This window comes from Oryza sativa, chromosome 5 (genome assembly GCF_034140825.1).
Source record: "Oryza sativa Japonica Group chromosome 5, ASM3414082v1".
In the NCBI taxonomy this organism is placed as follows: domain Eukaryota; kingdom Viridiplantae; phylum Streptophyta; class Magnoliopsida; order Poales; family Poaceae; genus Oryza; species Oryza sativa.
In genome coordinates, this window is record NC_089039.1 from 25,481,158 (window position 1) to 25,497,474 (window position 16,317).

At 49.5% G+C, this 16,317-nt stretch overlaps 2 protein-coding genes and 1 long non-coding RNA gene across 3 annotated transcripts; all 3 read left to right on the plus strand.

Moving 5' to 3' along the window:
• The first annotated feature begins 2,066 nt into the window (after positions 1-2,066).
• LOC112938992 (uncharacterized) lies at positions 2,067-2,519 on the plus strand. Its single transcript, XR_010741622.1, has 2 exons — positions 2,067-2,180; positions 2,327-2,519. It is a non-coding gene; the product is annotated as an uncharacterized lncRNA (long non-coding RNA).
• Positions 2,520-3,794: 1,275 nt separating this feature from the next.
• Positions 3,795-6,998, plus strand: LOC136351177 (uncharacterized). The gene has a single exon (XM_066310952.1). The coding sequence runs from the start codon at positions 3,795-3,797 to the stop codon at positions 4,863-4,865; it is 1,071 nt and encodes a 356-aa protein (XP_066167049.1). The 3' UTR covers positions 4,866-6,998.
• A 7,261-nt stretch (positions 6,999-14,259) lies between these two features.
• Positions 14,260-15,194, plus strand: LOC9267896 (uncharacterized). The gene has a single exon (XM_015783282.3). The coding sequence runs from the start codon at positions 14,400-14,402 to the stop codon at positions 14,928-14,930; it is 531 nt and encodes a 176-aa protein (XP_015638768.1). The 5' UTR covers positions 14,260-14,399; the 3' UTR covers positions 14,931-15,194.
• The last annotated feature ends 1,123 nt before the right edge of the window (positions 15,195-16,317 follow it).

The following is a 16,317-nucleotide window of genomic DNA, read 5'->3' on the forward strand; positions in this document are numbered from 1 at the left end:
AAATAAATGGAGACCAATGATAATTCATAGCCTCGCTAAATTTCTATAGAATTGGTATTGGAATTTAAACCCTAATAAGGTCATACACCCACGACTCTCGTAACACCCCGGTGCATTTACTTCCACAAACTTTTGCCGGTCTCTGTGCCTCCATTTGATTTGGATAAAAATGAGTGACGTTTTTAGCCGAACAGTTCTTGAGTCCCATGGTCAGAACAAATTCCGTCACTGGGCATTACATTTGCCGATGAAATGAAATAATAAAGGGTTGGGTAGGATCGTGCATGGAAACAACACCATTAATCAAGTAAAAAAATCGAAACAACACCAAGATCACGTACACAATCCGGCTAGCTTCGAAAGGAAGTTCAAAAGTTGGGGAGAAAACGAGACTGTGACGGACACTTTCGTGTTTTTTCCTTGTCCCAAGAAAGATGGGGCAACTTGATGATCATGGGTTGATAATTTGGTGAATTAATCGCGCACTCGCATGCAAATGGTGCCGGTCGGTACATCGGTTGTAGACTTATAGCTGTTACCGTGTGTGGTGAGTCTTAATCAATTTGCATATTAGTAGATGGGTGAAGAAATTGTGCGATTACACTAAACTAGCTAGCTGCATTGAACCATGGCTCTGTTGATCGGTTTGCTGTTGCATCATACACCTGACGCCTTAGGGTGTGTTTGAGAAGGAGGGGATTGAGGAGATTGGGAAAATACGTAAAATGAGGTGAGCCATTAGCACATGATTAATTGAGTATTAATTATTTTAAACTTTAAAAATAGATTAATATGATTTTTTAAATCAACTTTCCTATAATTTTTTTTGCAAAAAACACACCGTTTAGTAGTTCGGGAAGCGTGCGCGCGGAAAACAAAACTATCTTTCTCTCTTTCTCCTGCGCTCGAACGCAGCCTTAAACTCCATTTTTCGAGTCATCAGATCAACTCTAGCATTAGAACAAGTTTAATAGTACAGCAATTACTAACTTTAAAAATTAATATTTTAGCTAATCAAATAGTTTACTCATATAATAGTAACATATAAATATGTACTACATCATGAATACATGGCTCATCTCTTGTGCATACAACGCATTTCCTTTCTTTCTTTCTTCTCCATCTAAACACTTAGACCTATCCACTTTTTAATACTCGCTCCTACCGTCGATTGGGGCGGATCCAGCGTGGGTGCTGGGAGGACTCGAGTCCCCCTACCCCGCTAGATCACCATTGATAGAAGGGGAGACGAAAGGGCAATAATAAAGAGAAAATGAGAGTAGGGGAGATTGAAGAAGGAAGAAGGAGATAAGTCCCCTCTTAAATCTTCTTCTGGATCCGCCCATGATCGTCGGAGAAGATATATAGACCCTGTTTGGATCCAGGGACTAATGTTTAGTCCCTGTCACATCGGATGTTTGAACACTAATTAGAAGTATTAAACGTAGACTAATGACAAAACCCATTCCATATCCCTAGACTAATTCGCAAGACAAATCTATTGAGCCTAATTAATCTATGATTGGCCTATGTGATGCTACAGTAAACATGTGCTAATTATGGATTAACTAGGCTTAAAAATTTTGTCTCACGAATTAGCTCTCATTTATGCAATTAGTTTTATTATTAGTCTACGTTTAATACTTCTAATTAGTGTCAAACATCTAATATGACATGGACTAAAATTTAGTCCTTGGATCCAAACACCACCATAAGCATCCAGTAGTAGACTACGGTGATGATATCCACACTGCAAGTTCCAAGAATCAATCCTGCCAAGTGGTACACAAAACCATAAAACCAACGTGCACGTTAAACGTTTTGTGTGTGTGAAACCCAGTTTCGTTTTTATAATCCCTCCTGGTGAGCAGCTGCACATGCAAAAATCAAAATACAGTTGTCTCTGCTCTATACTTGTACTACAACCCGGTCGGCCAGGCTAAGGGCACGTACAGCGGGTCTTTTTGCCCCGTCTCTGTGATGTCTTTTATGCAAAAAACCCCCCGGTTGAGTCAAGCGACGGGAGCTGCGTCCTCTCGCGAGGCGATGGCGACGACCCGTGCTCCGAGGCGGAAGAGGCAAGCTCAGCACCGTTGTACGAGCTCGTCGTCCCGAGGCGACGGCGCGGCAGGATCCCGCGCGGAGAGCGCGCGCGCGGGAAATTTCCCCGCGAAATCCAGGTTCGTCCAACTCCCCTCCCACTCCCCCAATCCGGGAAATTTGCTCCAGCATATAGCGCAGCAATCTCTCCCAATCTCCCACTCCCCCAATCTCCAACTCCCCTCGCTTGATTTGGGTGCTGCTGAGATGTCCACGGCGGCTGCAGGTAGGAAGAAGAAGGGAGGCACACCTGAGGCCTCGGATGCGGCGGCGGCAGCCCCAGCTCGTTTGGAAAAGGCATTCTACAATTTAATTACTTGACTCTAAATTTTTTTGCATCATGCAGCATTTTATCCTAATGATATTGAGGTTATATTCAACTTTTGAGAGAAATAAAAATCTGATGGTTGTTTATATTATGAATTGATTGTGGATTGGATGAAGCTATCTCTAGATGTTACTCTGTTTATACTACCTGATTATTAATGTCAGTAATCCCTTCCTTTGTTATATGGTTACAGTAGTTAGCTAGAACCCTGTAACTGAAATGAACTAGCTGCCATGAGATAATTCGCAAAAGCGAGCCAAACTCAAATGCAGAGATTTAGTTAGCTAGAACCCTGTAACTGAAATGAACTAGCTTGTTCAGTGATACACTATACTACTGATATGGAGTATATATAATCTAGGGAAAAAGATGAGCATATTAGCCTTTTATTGCATTCCTTTTCTTTTTGTACTCTCTCTATACATATATGTCTCTATACATATATAATCTAGGGAAAAAGATGAGTATATATAATCTTTCAGCAGGTTCAGTGTATGTCTCTATACATATACTTTGATGAGAATCTGCAAATGATCAGAAAGGGGAAATTTAGGAAATAAATTCAGAGCTTGATCATTGGAGGTATATACTGGGAGCTAAATATTGATTTGATTGTGGTCATGGCTGGGAGGTATACATCCTGGTAGATATATACATCCTGTGAGGTCAGTTGGAATGCCGAGAGGTCTCATTCAGTTTCAGTTTCTGAATTAATGTGAATGTGATTTGTAAATGCGAATGTGCACTTCAGTTTCTGTTGGAATGTGAATGTGCATGCTTCAGGTTCAGTTGTTGCAATGTGAATGTGCATGCTTCAGTTTCAGTTTCTGTTGGAGTGCCGAGAGGACTAATTTGCTTATGTGAATGTGAATGTACCCTTCAGTTTCTTTCTGGAATGTGAATGTGCATGCTTCAGTTACAGGCATTATGTATATGTGCTCCTTTATTATGTGAATGCTTCAGTTATGTGCATGCCCGTTTCTGTGAATGTGAACGTGAATTCAAGCCTCAATTTTATACTATAAAATGGAACCATCTACTCCTTTTCATTATGTATATGTGCTCCTTTCCACTACCGTACCCTCTACTCCTTTTCATTCTGTAAATGGAGCCGCATGAAGATGATGACTTCCTAGAAGCCGACAATTTTGAAGTGTTCACCGTAGAAGAGTTGCTGGCAGAGGATGAGATCATCGAAGAGTTGCTAGCAGAAGAATTCAAGGCTGCAGGTGATGGAGAAGCTTCGTCCGTATCTCGCCGTCGTCGACAGAGTGGACCAAGGAGGTACATACCAAGAAATCGAGAACGAGGTCATGATGATCTTGTCGCTAATTACTTTTCCGCAAATCCTATCTACACCGATGAAATGTTTCGTAGGAGATTTAGGATGAGACGGCCGTTGTTTCTGCGTATCGTACATGAACTTAGTGAGTGGTCTCCTTATTTCACCCAACGAGTTGATGCAACTGGTAGGAATAGTCTTTCACCGCTTCAAAAGTGTATAGCAGCTATCAGGATGTTAGGTTATGGAACCGCGGCTGATCAACTTGATGAAGTCTTGAGGATTGCTGCAAGCACTTGTTTGGAATGTTTGGGAAAATTTGCTGAAGGGGTGATTGAAAAGTTTGGTGACGAATATCTACGCCTGCCAAGAGCCGATGAATTGGAAAAAATCTTACAAGAAAATGAGGCTCGTGGTTTTCCTGGAATGTACGGAAGCATCGATTGTATGCATTGGCCATGGAAGAATTGTCCGAAAGGTTGGGCAGGCATGTTCACTAGTGGTAACAAAGGCGTTCCTACTATGATTCTTGAAGCAGTGGCAACTAAAGATCTTCGTATATGGCATGCTTTTTTTGGTACTGCCGGGTCTCAGAATGACATAAACGTTCTAAACAAGTCGCCACTATTTATTCAAGCAATAAAAGGGGAAGCTCCAACGGTACACTACAACGTAAACGGAACACAATATGACATGGGTTACTATCTTGCCGATAGAATATATCCAGAATGGGCAGTATTCGTGAAGACAGTGACGGCCCCTCAGTTGGCGGAAGACAAATTATTTGCATTAAAGCAAGAAGGGGCGAGGAAAGATGTCGAGTGCGCATTTGGTGTGCTGCAATCACGCTTTGATATTATTCGTCGACCAGCAAGGTTATGGAAGCAGGGGGACGTTATCAACATAATGCAAGCTTGTGTTATCCTTCACAATATGATAGTGGAAGATGAGAAGGAAGCAATTAGAGATGTCTTGGATTTGAATTATAATCCAAGTGCAACGATAGTGCTCCCGCCTGAAGTGCAAAGAAGCGACAACCCAGATGTCACGCCCAGAAATTTAGCCCAAATTTCCAGACTATTTTGTGTATTAAATCCCTGTCCAGGACCAGCCAGGGTACACAAAACGACAAGTAATAAACAGTTCCAAACGTAAATAAAGCGTAAAATACTTACAGAAGAGGCACTTAGTCCTCACACCGAAACAAAAGCAGCAGCAGCGGAAAAAGGCGATCCTAGCGGGGCTTCAGCTCCACTCCACAGGCAAAACTCAACTGGGGTCTGAGCCTTGGTCCTCTAACTCCATCTTCAGCTCAGAAGCACTACACTTCTGAAAAGGGGGAATAATAGCAAGGCTGAGTACAACCACCGTACTCAGCAAGCCACACCAACGATGCAGACGTGCAAGGGGGAACACAAGGACGGTTTGTGGCTATTTGCATAAAGGCGGTTGTAAAACATTTTATTGAGCAAAACAGTAAAACTGTTGAGTAATTAAAGTAATATTAAATCTCCACTGATCAACGCTACACCACGTTGAACAGGCCCAACCAACCCACCTGTACTACAGTGCATTGGGTCGATTTATTAGGTGTGAGACTAATCACGGTGAATCTGGTCGATCGCCCATAACCGCGGGCACGGCTATTCGAATAGTTTTACTCTGGCCAGAGGTGCACAACTGTACCCACAAGACACAACCCACCGACATGTCACCGCGTCATCATGTGCCCATGATGCACACGTCACCATGTCGAGTGATTGTGACGAGACCCTTCGCATAACCCTCCCCTAACCATCCACACCACGCTAAGGTTTCACCCCCACCCCTCAAAAGGCAGTGGGCGGTCCCCTCTTGCGCCGCGGTGAATCCGGCAGCTGGACAACCGGACACCCCGGCCGACCCAACTCCATCACGCCCACCCTCGCCACCGGTGCCTAGGAAAGGGTCGAGCTATACTTCAGATCAAGCAGTTACCCATTCCCGCTTGTGGCAAGCGCTGTAAGTCTTCCAGGGTTTCCCGTGAACCGGTCCTTAATTGCTATGGGTGCGACTCGCAAAACCATGCATCCACAGCCCACCATTCAGTCGCATTTTAGTTGGATAATTACGACCATAAAACATGGCCAGATGTCTCGAGCACGCAGCTCAACAAGATACTAGAATGTCTAATACTGCAATTATCCCATCGACTGAGCTAGTGGTAATTAAGCATGGCTAAGCATATAGTTCTAGCTAGGTCACATAAGTAACACAAGCTAGTCAATTTATTACCCAAGGTTGACAAAGAACAGATATCAAGTAAACATGGCGCAAGCGAGCAGATAGGAAAACCCTGATCCCATGTAATTAGCAAAACATGCATATTTATTTGTAAACGGTAAAACATTTATAAATTGGGATCAACATGCTCAAGGAGAATGTGTGACTTGCCTTGCTTCTTCACTTTGATCTTCTGAACTCTTTTCCTCGCGACCGCGGACTTCCGAAACGACGGAAACTACACGCTGGCACGCAAAACGAGGAAAAACTCTAATAAACACCAAGAAAACAGTACATAAAAAGTAAACAAACATGTAGAGCTCAATTTTAGATGAATTTTGCAAGTTGAATGGCTCAATTCGGAGTTCGAATGAATTAGATATGAATTTTAGAAGGTTTTGAGCCATTTTAATGAATTTCTAGAATTATTACCGATTTATTGCGCAATTTAAATCAATTATGACGTCATCCGACGGGGGAGAGGTGGCGCCGGCAAGCGGGCCCCACCTGACGGTGACTCACGGGTGGCGGGCGCACCGTGGACCGAGTCCACGCATGCGCTGGTCCGCGGGCGCACCACGTGGCAGACACGTGGCGGCCACGACGGACGGCTAGCGGAGGTGGCGCCGACGTGGCGCCACAGAGGCACCGACGCGGGCGGCACGGGAAGGCCACGTGGACGGCCCAGATCGCCCCGAAGGAGGATCGGGCGGCCACGGGCGAGCGGGAGCCAGCTCACCGGTCGGCCGGCCGGGAGCGACGGCGCACGGCCCGATGGTCGCCGGCGACGACCACCGGCGCGACGGCACGCACGGGAGGCGACGAAAAGAGGGGAAAGGGAAAGGAGATGAAGGGGGTCCTCACCGAGGAGCGCCGGCGACGGGACGACCATGGGGAGGCGACCGGCGGCGGAAAGGATGGCGGCGGCCGACACGGGAGGCGACGGGAACGGCGGTCCGACGACGCCCGACCATGGCGGAGCCGCGGCCGAGGGCCGGCAAGACCTAGGGAAATTATTGGAGCGGTTAGGGAGGGAAATAGGCGACCGGAGCGGCGAGAATACCACGCCAGAGAGGAGAGGAATGGTGGGGCTCACCGGCGACCGAGAGGTACCACGTTCCGGTGGGTTTCCGGCGATGAACAACGGTGACCGAGGTGCTGCACGGCGCTGCGAGGCGAGAGGTGAAGACGGAGCGACGCGGCGGCGGCTAAGGCGACGGTGGCACACGGCTGGAGGCGGCGTATGGTGGAGGTGGCTCGGGATGCACGGTGGAAGGGTGGTTGCGGTGGTGGAATGGGGAAACGGAGCGGAGGCCGGGGTAGAGCTTGGCACGGCGTTGCCGACGGCGCAAGCGGCGAGGTGCGGCGACGACTAACGCAGCGGCAGCGGCCGGCTGAAGGCGGTGTGTGGCGGTAGTGGCTCGGCCTCGCGATGGGAAGGTGGTTCCGGCGGTGGAGGAGGGAGATGGAGTGGATGCCGGGGTGCGGTGGGGTGGTGTGATGCTATAGGTGGTGGCGGCGCAGCGCGGCAGCGACGGGAGCGGCGGTGGCGGGCGGCTGGAGATCGCCGGCGAGCGGCGGCGAAGGGGATCGGCGTGGAGAGCTCGGTAGAGGGCGTGGGGGACTCGGGAAAACGGGGAAAAAGGAAGAGGAGTCCACGGGGATTGATTTGATAGCTCAAGGGGGCGAGGAGAGGGCCGGGGAGCGGCGGATTTCGAGGGGAAGTGGGGCGGCGTCGTGGGGGTGTGGCGGCTCGGCGTGGCGTTGATTCCCGCGGGGAGAGAGGGGGAGTGGGGCGGGATGTGGTCGCGAGGTGGAAGGGGTCTCGGGTCCACGCCGGTTGGGACGAGGGGAGGTGCGGGATCGGCGGAGGGAGTGGGCGGCGTGGGCGGCGGTTGGAGCTGGCCGGAGGTTGGGGATGACAGGTGGGGTCCACGGGTCCCACCTGTCGGCCTGAGTGAGAGGGGAGGCCGGGAGGGAGGAAAAGCAGACTTGCGCCAAAAAGGGGAGGCAAGCCGGGCCGCGGGAGGGGAAGGAGAGAGGATTTTGGGCCGAGCCCGAAAGGGAGGAAGGGGAAGTTTATTTTGTTTTCTTTTTATTTAAATTGATGCAATGACCTTTGTGCTATTAAAACTATTTCTCGAGCTCCGAAAATTCACGGAAAATTCCGGAGAGTACATTAGGGCACAAAGAATATTACAAAATATTCCCGGCCAATGATTTTTAAGGGAAAATTTTAATTCTCCCAACATTTCACTTGGATAAATTGATTTAACTTTTATTTAATTTCTAGAAAATGTATTATTAATTGATTTTTAAACCCGAACGAAAATCGGGGCGTTACAAATCTACCCCCCTTACAGGAATCTCGTCCCGAGATTCTGGGATGGCTAGAAAGAAAGCCGGTGCTGGTGGGCGGTCTGACTGATCTGCACATTGAACTGCCACATTCTGCTTCGAACTGATTGATTGACTGGTTGATCAAACCTGCACGATTGCACTGGCTGGATTCGACCTTTCTGTTCCTTTGCTTTGCCAAAACTGGACCGACTGGTTCTGCTTGAACTGACCTAGGCCAGAACTGCGGATACTCCTGAAACTTACTTATCTTGGACTGAACTGTTGAGGTTGGCAATTTTGGTAACCTGAGAATTCACCACGCTGGCTATAAGAGGATGAAAATTGAATCTGGCATTTGTAAATCATTTACCCTATGTCCGCTTGGACTGGTCCCAACTCAAATGACAAGTAAATCCAGGAAACCTGCTTGACCTGTCTAAGCTAAGCGGTTGAACTGGCCTCATGGGTGTACCTTAGAATTCAATCGGTTGCCCGGGGATCGGCTTAATTCTTCTGATACCTTGCAACTTGCTTCTTCAAGTGCTACCCTGATTGCGGCACTGGTTGAACCTTCAACTAAAACAGCGACGAAGTGAGGCAAAACTCTTCTCCGAGACCTACCCCCTTACAGGGAGTAGTCTTACTTCCGCGTGGCTGGGATCAGTTGAACTGTTGTCCTTCAAATATAGCCAACACTTCTCTGATTTACAAAGAGCCCTGACTTTGAAAACTGAAAACTTCATCGGTCCATCAAATTGAAGCAATGGCGATGCACTTTCACCCCGACAAGATTTGGAACTTAACCCTTAGTTGATGATAGGAAATTCCACATAAAAGTGACTCTCATTTAGCTCATGGACACACTGACTCTTGACTGCAACACACTACTGCTGGAGTTCTTTCCGCTACACTTGACCTTGCATCGAGCTTTGCATCTCCCGCATCAATACATCCATCATCTAATCTTGGACACCAAATGTTGATCACGAGCAGGGTTCTTCTGGCACTGGGATACCTTGTAGCTTTCAACTGAACCATTGATTGGTGACTTTAATTGATCTTATCTCTGACACTGACCATCCGCTGCCAGGACGGAAGAGAGGTGGAAGAGAGGGGTTGCTAAAGATAAGGTACTAAACCACTTGCCTACTGTTATGTTGTGAGTAGACTTTTATTGTTCAAGTTGCTTAAGCAAACAACCTAGTATGGTCGCATCCCCACCAATGATGCAAACCATACCCCTACACACAAGCAAACAACACACGATCTAGAAAGCTAACGGAACTACTCTTCTGGGAAAGATTGGGTTTAGGTCAACTTCGGGAAAACTCCACTTGATCTTCGCAGAACGACGACTCTGAACTGATCTTCTCGCTCCTTGCACGAAGCTTGAGGCTCGAATTGACTTGACTTCCGAACAGACATGAAGCTGACAGCTGGTCCTCTAGGTTTGACAACTAAAAGAATTGGAGAGATTGGGAGGAGAATTTTGAAAAACCGTTTCACAAAGAAATGCCGAAGGGCGAGAGGAGACAATTTGCAAGTAGGGTTTTCAGAAAACTTGTCCTTACGGTTTGACCATTTGGCTCAACCTACAGTCAAGTTGGCTCTGATACCACTTTGTCACGCCCAGAAATTTAGCCCAAATTTCCAGACTATTTTGTGTATTAAATCCCTGTCCAGGACCAGCCAGGGTACACAAAACGACAAGTAATAAACAGTTCCAAACGTAAATAAAGCGTAAAATACTTACAGAAGAGGCACTTAGTCCTCACACCGAAACAAAAGCAGCAGCAGCGGAAAAAGGCGATCCTAGCGGGGCTTCAGCTCCACTCCACAGGCAAAACTCAACTGGGGTCTGAGCCTTGGTCCTCTAACTCCATCTTCAGCTCAGAAGCACTACACTTCTGAAAAGGGGGAATAATAGCAAGGCTGAGTACAACCACCGTACTCAGCAAGCCACACCAACGATGCAGACGTGCAAGGGGGAACACAAGGACGGTTTGTGGCTATTTGCATAAAGGCGGTTGTAAAACATTTTATTGAGCAAAACAGTAAAACTGTTGAGTAATTAAAGTAATATTAAATCTCCACTGATCAACGCTACACCACGTTGAACAGGCCCAACCAACCCACCTGTACTACAGTGCATTGGGTCGATTTATTAGGTGTGAGACTAATCACGGTGAATCTGGTCGATCGCCCATAACCGCGGGCACGGCTATTCGAATAGTTTTACTCTGGCCAGAGGTGCACAACTGTACCCACAAGACACAACCCACCGACATGTCACCGCGTCATCATGTGCCCATGATGCACACGTCACCATGTCGAGTGATTGTGACGAGACCCTTCGCATAACCCTCCCCTAACCATCCACACCACGCTAAGGTTTCACCCCCACCCCTCAAAAGGCAGTGGGCGGTCCCCTCTTGCGCCGCGGTGAATCCGGCAGCTGGACAACCGGACACCCCGGCCGACCCAACTCCATCACGCCCACCCTCGCCACCGGTGCCTAGGAAAGGGTCGAGCTATACTTCAGATCAAGCAGTTACCCATTCCCGCTTGTGGCAAGCGCTGTAAGTCTTCCAGGGTTTCCCGTGAACCGGTCCTTAATTGCTATGGGTGCGACTCGCAAAACCATGCATCCACAGCCCACCATTCAGTCGCATTTTAGTTGGATAATTACGACCATAAAACATGGCCAGATGTCTCGAGCACGCAGCTCAACAAGATACTAGAATGTCTAATACTGCAATTATCCCATCGACTGAGCTAGTGGTAATTAAGCATGGCTAAGCATATAGTTCTAGCTAGGTCACATAAGTAACACAAGCTAGTCAATTTATTACCCAAGGTTGACAAAGAACAGATATCAAGTAAACATGGCGCAAGCGAGCAGATAGGAAAACCCTGATCCCATGTAATTAGCAAAACATGCATATTTATTTGTAAACGGTAAAACATTTATAAATTGGGATCAACATGCTCAAGGAGAATGTGTGACTTGCCTTGCTTCTTCACTTTGATCTTCTGAACTCTTTTCCTCGCGACCGCGGACTTCCGAAACGACGGAAACTACACGCTGGCACGCAAAACGAGGAAAAACTCTAATAAACACCAAGAAAACAGTACATAAAAAGTAAACAAACATGTAGAGCTCAATTTTAGATGAATTTTGCAAGTTGAATGGCTCAATTCGGAGTTCGAATGAATTAGATATGAATTTTAGAAGGTTTTGAGCCATTTTAATGAATTTCTAGAATTATTACCGATTTATTGCGCAATTTAAATCAATTATGACGTCATCCGACGGGGGAGAGGTGGCGCCGGCAAGCGGGCCCCACCTGACGGTGACTCACGGGTGGCGGGCGCACCGTGGACCGAGTCCACGCATGCGCTGGTCCGCGGGCGCACCACGTGGCAGACACGTGGCGGCCACGACGGACGGCTAGCGGAGGTGGCGCCGACGTGGCGCCACAGAGGCACCGACGCGGGCGGCACGGGAAGGCCACGTGGACGGCCCAGATCGCCCCGAAGGAGGATCGGGCGGCCACGGGCGAGCGGGAGCCAGCTCACCGGTCGGCCGGCCGGGAGCGACGGCGCACGGCCCGATGGTCGCCGGCGACGACCACCGGCGCGACGGCACGCACGGGAGGCGACGAAAAGAGGGGAAAGGGAAAGGAGATGAAGGGGGTCCTCACCGAGGAGCGCCGGCGACGGGACGACCATGGGGAGGCGACCGGCGGCGGAAAGGATGGCGGCGGCCGACACGGGAGGCGACGGGAACGGCGGTCCGACGACGCCCGACCATGGCGGAGCCGCGGCCGAGGGCCGGCAAGACCTAGGGAAATTATTGGAGCGGTTAGGGAGGGAAATAGGCGACCGGAGCGGCGAGAATACCACGCCAGAGAGGAGAGGAATGGTGGGGCTCACCGGCGACCGAGAGGTACCACGTTCCGGTGGGTTTCCGGCGATGAACAACGGTGACCGAGGTGCTGCACGGCGCTGCGAGGCGAGAGGTGAAGACGGAGCGACGCGGCGGCGGCTAAGGCGACGGTGGCACACGGCTGGAGGCGGCGTATGGTGGAGGTGGCTCGGGATGCACGGTGGAAGGGTGGTTGCGGTGGTGGAATGGGGAAACGGAGCGGAGGCCGGGGTAGAGCTTGGCACGGCGTTGCCGACGGCGCAAGCGGCGAGGTGCGGCGACGACTAACGCAGCGGCAGCGGCCGGCTGAAGGCGGTGTGTGGCGGTAGTGGCTCGGCCTCGCGATGGGAAGGTGGTTCCGGCGGTGGAGGAGGGAGATGGAGTGGATGCCGGGGTGCGGTGGGGTGGTGTGATGCTATAGGTGGTGGCGGCGCAGCGCGGCAGCGACGGGAGCGGCGGTGGCGGGCGGCTGGAGATCGCCGGCGAGCGGCGGCGAAGGGGATCGGCGTGGAGAGCTCGGTAGAGGGCGTGGGGGACTCGGGAAAACGGGGAAAAAGGAAGAGGAGTCCACGGGGATTGATTTGATAGCTCAAGGGGGCGAGGAGAGGGCCGGGGAGCGGCGGATTTCGAGGGGAAGTGGGGCGGCGTCGTGGGGGTGTGGCGGCTCGGCGTGGCGTTGATTCCCGCGGGGAGAGAGGGGGAGTGGGGCGGGATGTGGTCGCGAGGTGGAAGGGGTCTCGGGTCCACGCCGGTTGGGACGAGGGGAGGTGCGGGATCGGCGGAGGGAGTGGGCGGCGTGGGCGGCGGTTGGAGCTGGCCGGAGGTTGGGGATGACAGGTGGGGTCCACGGGTCCCACCTGTCGGCCTGAGTGAGAGGGGAGGCCGGGAGGGAGGAAAAGCAGACTTGCGCCAAAAAGGGGAGGCAAGCCGGGCCGCGGGAGGGGAAGGAGAGAGGATTTTGGGCCGAGCCCGAAAGGGAGGAAGGGGAAGTTTATTTTGTTTTCTTTTTATTTAAATTGATGCAATGACCTTTGTGCTATTAAAACTATTTCTCGAGCTCCGAAAATTCACGGAAAATTCCGGAGAGTACATTAGGGCACAAAGAATATTACAAAATATTCCCGGCCAATGATTTTTAAGGGAAAATTTTAATTCTCCCAACATTTCACTTGGATAAATTGATTTAACTTTTATTTAATTTCTAGAAAATGTATTATTAATTGATTTTTAAACCCGAACGAAAATCGGGGCGTTACACCAGATCCATGCTTCACAGAGGTACTTCGTAGAAATTCCGCTATCAAAGCTCGGCCAACACATAGGAAGCTAAAAAAGGATCTAATCGAGCACATATGGCAACGCTATGGAAACAAAGAAAATTAGACTAAAGGCATTGTAATATAATTATTATATTTATGGTTCCTAAAAAATATTGTAATCGTGTATCTTATTCATGCTTGATAGTATTATATCAAATATATAGCCACACAATGGTATACACAAATGCATTTGTAGTTTATCAAAGCTACATGCAAAGCATTAAATAGCTTACAGACAGACCCTCTGTCTGTGGGTTGTATGAGCTGTCTTTATATCCGTCTGGATGATAACTTCGAGGTTCTTGAAGACACACCCCTGTATGTGGGTTGTACATGCCCTAACACTCCTACTACTACCACTACACGAATAGCAAGTTGCCCCCAATCCGAGACGTGCATCTCTACCAGCAAAACTGCGTGCGACTTTGACGAATTCTGCCTCAGCGAGTATGCCCATTGGCTGCAACAATATAATTCGCTTCACGGTCGCTGAATTTTTCCTTCCCGGTTTCCATTGACCTTGTACTGGTTTGTGTGTGTCGGTATTTCCCTTACAAAATGATGAGTTGGTGTGTGCGCGCAGGCGCAGCGCGCTACTGGTTCAAAGCAAGCAGCCACACCTTCCGCGAACCGATCGTTCGATCGGTCCAGCCGCGTCCGGTTTAATATAAACCGGCACCCGTAAAGCGATTGGCAATTCAATCGGTATTGGATTGATCAATCATCGTCACCTCGTTTTGCTTGTCTACTTCGATCGCCGCCTCCGCAGCCGTCGTCGGAGAGGAGGAGGAGGAGGAGGAAGAGGAAGAGGAAGAGGAAGAGGAAGAGGAGGAGTGGGAGATGAAGAAGGAGGCAGGGGCAGGGAGCAAGCTGGGGAGGTGGCTGGGGGCGCCGGTGCGGGCGCTGTCGAGGGCGTGCGACTCGTACGTGCGGAAGATGTCGGCGTGCGCGGGGCACATGCCGACGCACGCGGCGGGCGCCATGGGGCGGGGCGGGTTCGCGCCGGGGGCGATGCAGGCGGCGACGTTCAGCTCGCGGTCGCGGCGCGGTGGCGTTGACGGCGGCGGCGACGACGACGACGTCGGGGCGCTCGTCCGCGCGCTGTCCCAGCGGCAGGCGGCGTCGTCGGCGTCGGCGGCGACGTCCGTGCCGGTGAGGAGCCGCAGCGTGGCGGTCGGGAGGATCGACGAGGACGCGCCGTGCGAGTTCGGCGCCGAAGACGCGCGCCTCGGCCCCGTGGCGGCGCCGCCGCACGTGCGGCGGAGCCGCAGCGTCGCGGTCGGCGCCGGGCGCGCCGGCGTCGGGTTCGGCGCCGGCGCCGGCGCCATGAGGATGGGACCGGGCGTCGGCGTCGGCGTGGTGCGCGGCTGACCTGACCGACGCGAGTGACGGCCTCCGGCGGCGCGTGCAGCAACAGTAGCACGCACGCGTCGCGTGTCGTCGTCGTGTAGTAGCTTTACCTAAGCTTAGGCTTGCTGTCTTTTCATGGTTCGTGAATCGTGAACACGAATTATTTACAGCTTTTTTTGTGTGTAATTGTGTCGCTTTCGGTGTGATGTGTAGTATATGTACATATCCTTTCCTTGTGATTACTAGATTTGTCACGATTTGGAACTAAGCAGCCAGTTTGACATCTGCACGTTACTTTCCATGCATATCAGCATATGCATGTGCTGTATTATCCCAGCAAGTTTGGTGTGTATTTCTTGATTTCTAGTAGTAGTTTATACTTCATCAAAAGAAAAATTAACCTAAAAAGAAATATAACCTCCTATAGTATAATAAATCTAGACAAACCTCTATTTAAATTTGTTGTACTATGTGAGGTCAAATTTTCTTTTATATTGGTTTTTTTGAACGGGGGAGTATGTACTATTTGAAAATTATAAATCGTTGCAAGGCATCTGTCTCCAACCAAGTGGTCGATCGATCATAGAACCAACCTACTCCAATTATCTATCCAATGATCCGTACGTTAAGTTTGACCTTCTGGGATGAGCCGATGTGTGCACCTGTCGAAGTTTGGGCGCGTCCGACTTTTGCATGGCTACACGCTGTGGCAACATCAGGAATTCAGGATCGTCCCAGTACCTCTCACTGTCCCAGTGATACTCAGACCCTGTTTAGATCACACCAAACTTGCTTTAAACTCCCAACTTTTCAAATCACATCACATCACATCCAAAACTTTCCTATTCACGTAAACTCCTAACTTTTTTTTCAAAGTACCAACTTTTTCCAAACTTCTCCTCAATTTTAGAAACTAAACACAACTTTATACTACAGAGGATCTTACGGCTTTGTATAGGGAGCTAAAAATATGAGAAAACAACTGGGGAACATATGAAAAAAAATGGACGTCAGAGCTTTGGTTATTGGAGTAGTTTATTTTTCTAAATTTTGTAGCTAAAATTATTTAGGGTGTGTTCGCTGGAGCTAGATCCTAACTAGCACAGTGCACACGGAAAACAGAGCGGTCAGTTAGCACGTGATTAATTAAGTGTTAGCTTTTTTTTTCAAAAATGGAACAATATGATTTTTAAGCAACTTTCGTATAGAAACTTTTTACAAAAAAATGCATCGTTTAGTAGTTTGGAAAGCGTGCGCGCGAAAAACGAAGTGGAGGGAGCCAGGAACCAGCCCTCCTGAACAAACCCTTAGATTCGTCCAAAACAGATATTGTTGATGAGCTTATTCTGGTACGTGAAACATGACGGATCATTTGGATATAAATAATAAACTATTATAATCTTGAAAA

What these genes read in the sequence shown, in the direction of transcription:
- LOC136351177 (XM_066310952.1), top strand. Translation starts at nt 3,795, where the DNA reads ATGTTTCGTAGGAGATTTAGGATGAGACGGCCGTTGTTTCTGCGTATC.
- LOC9267896 (XM_015783282.3), top strand. Translation starts at nt 14,400, where the DNA reads ATGAAGAAGGAGGCAGGGGCAGGGAGCAAGCTGGGGAGGTGGCTGGGG.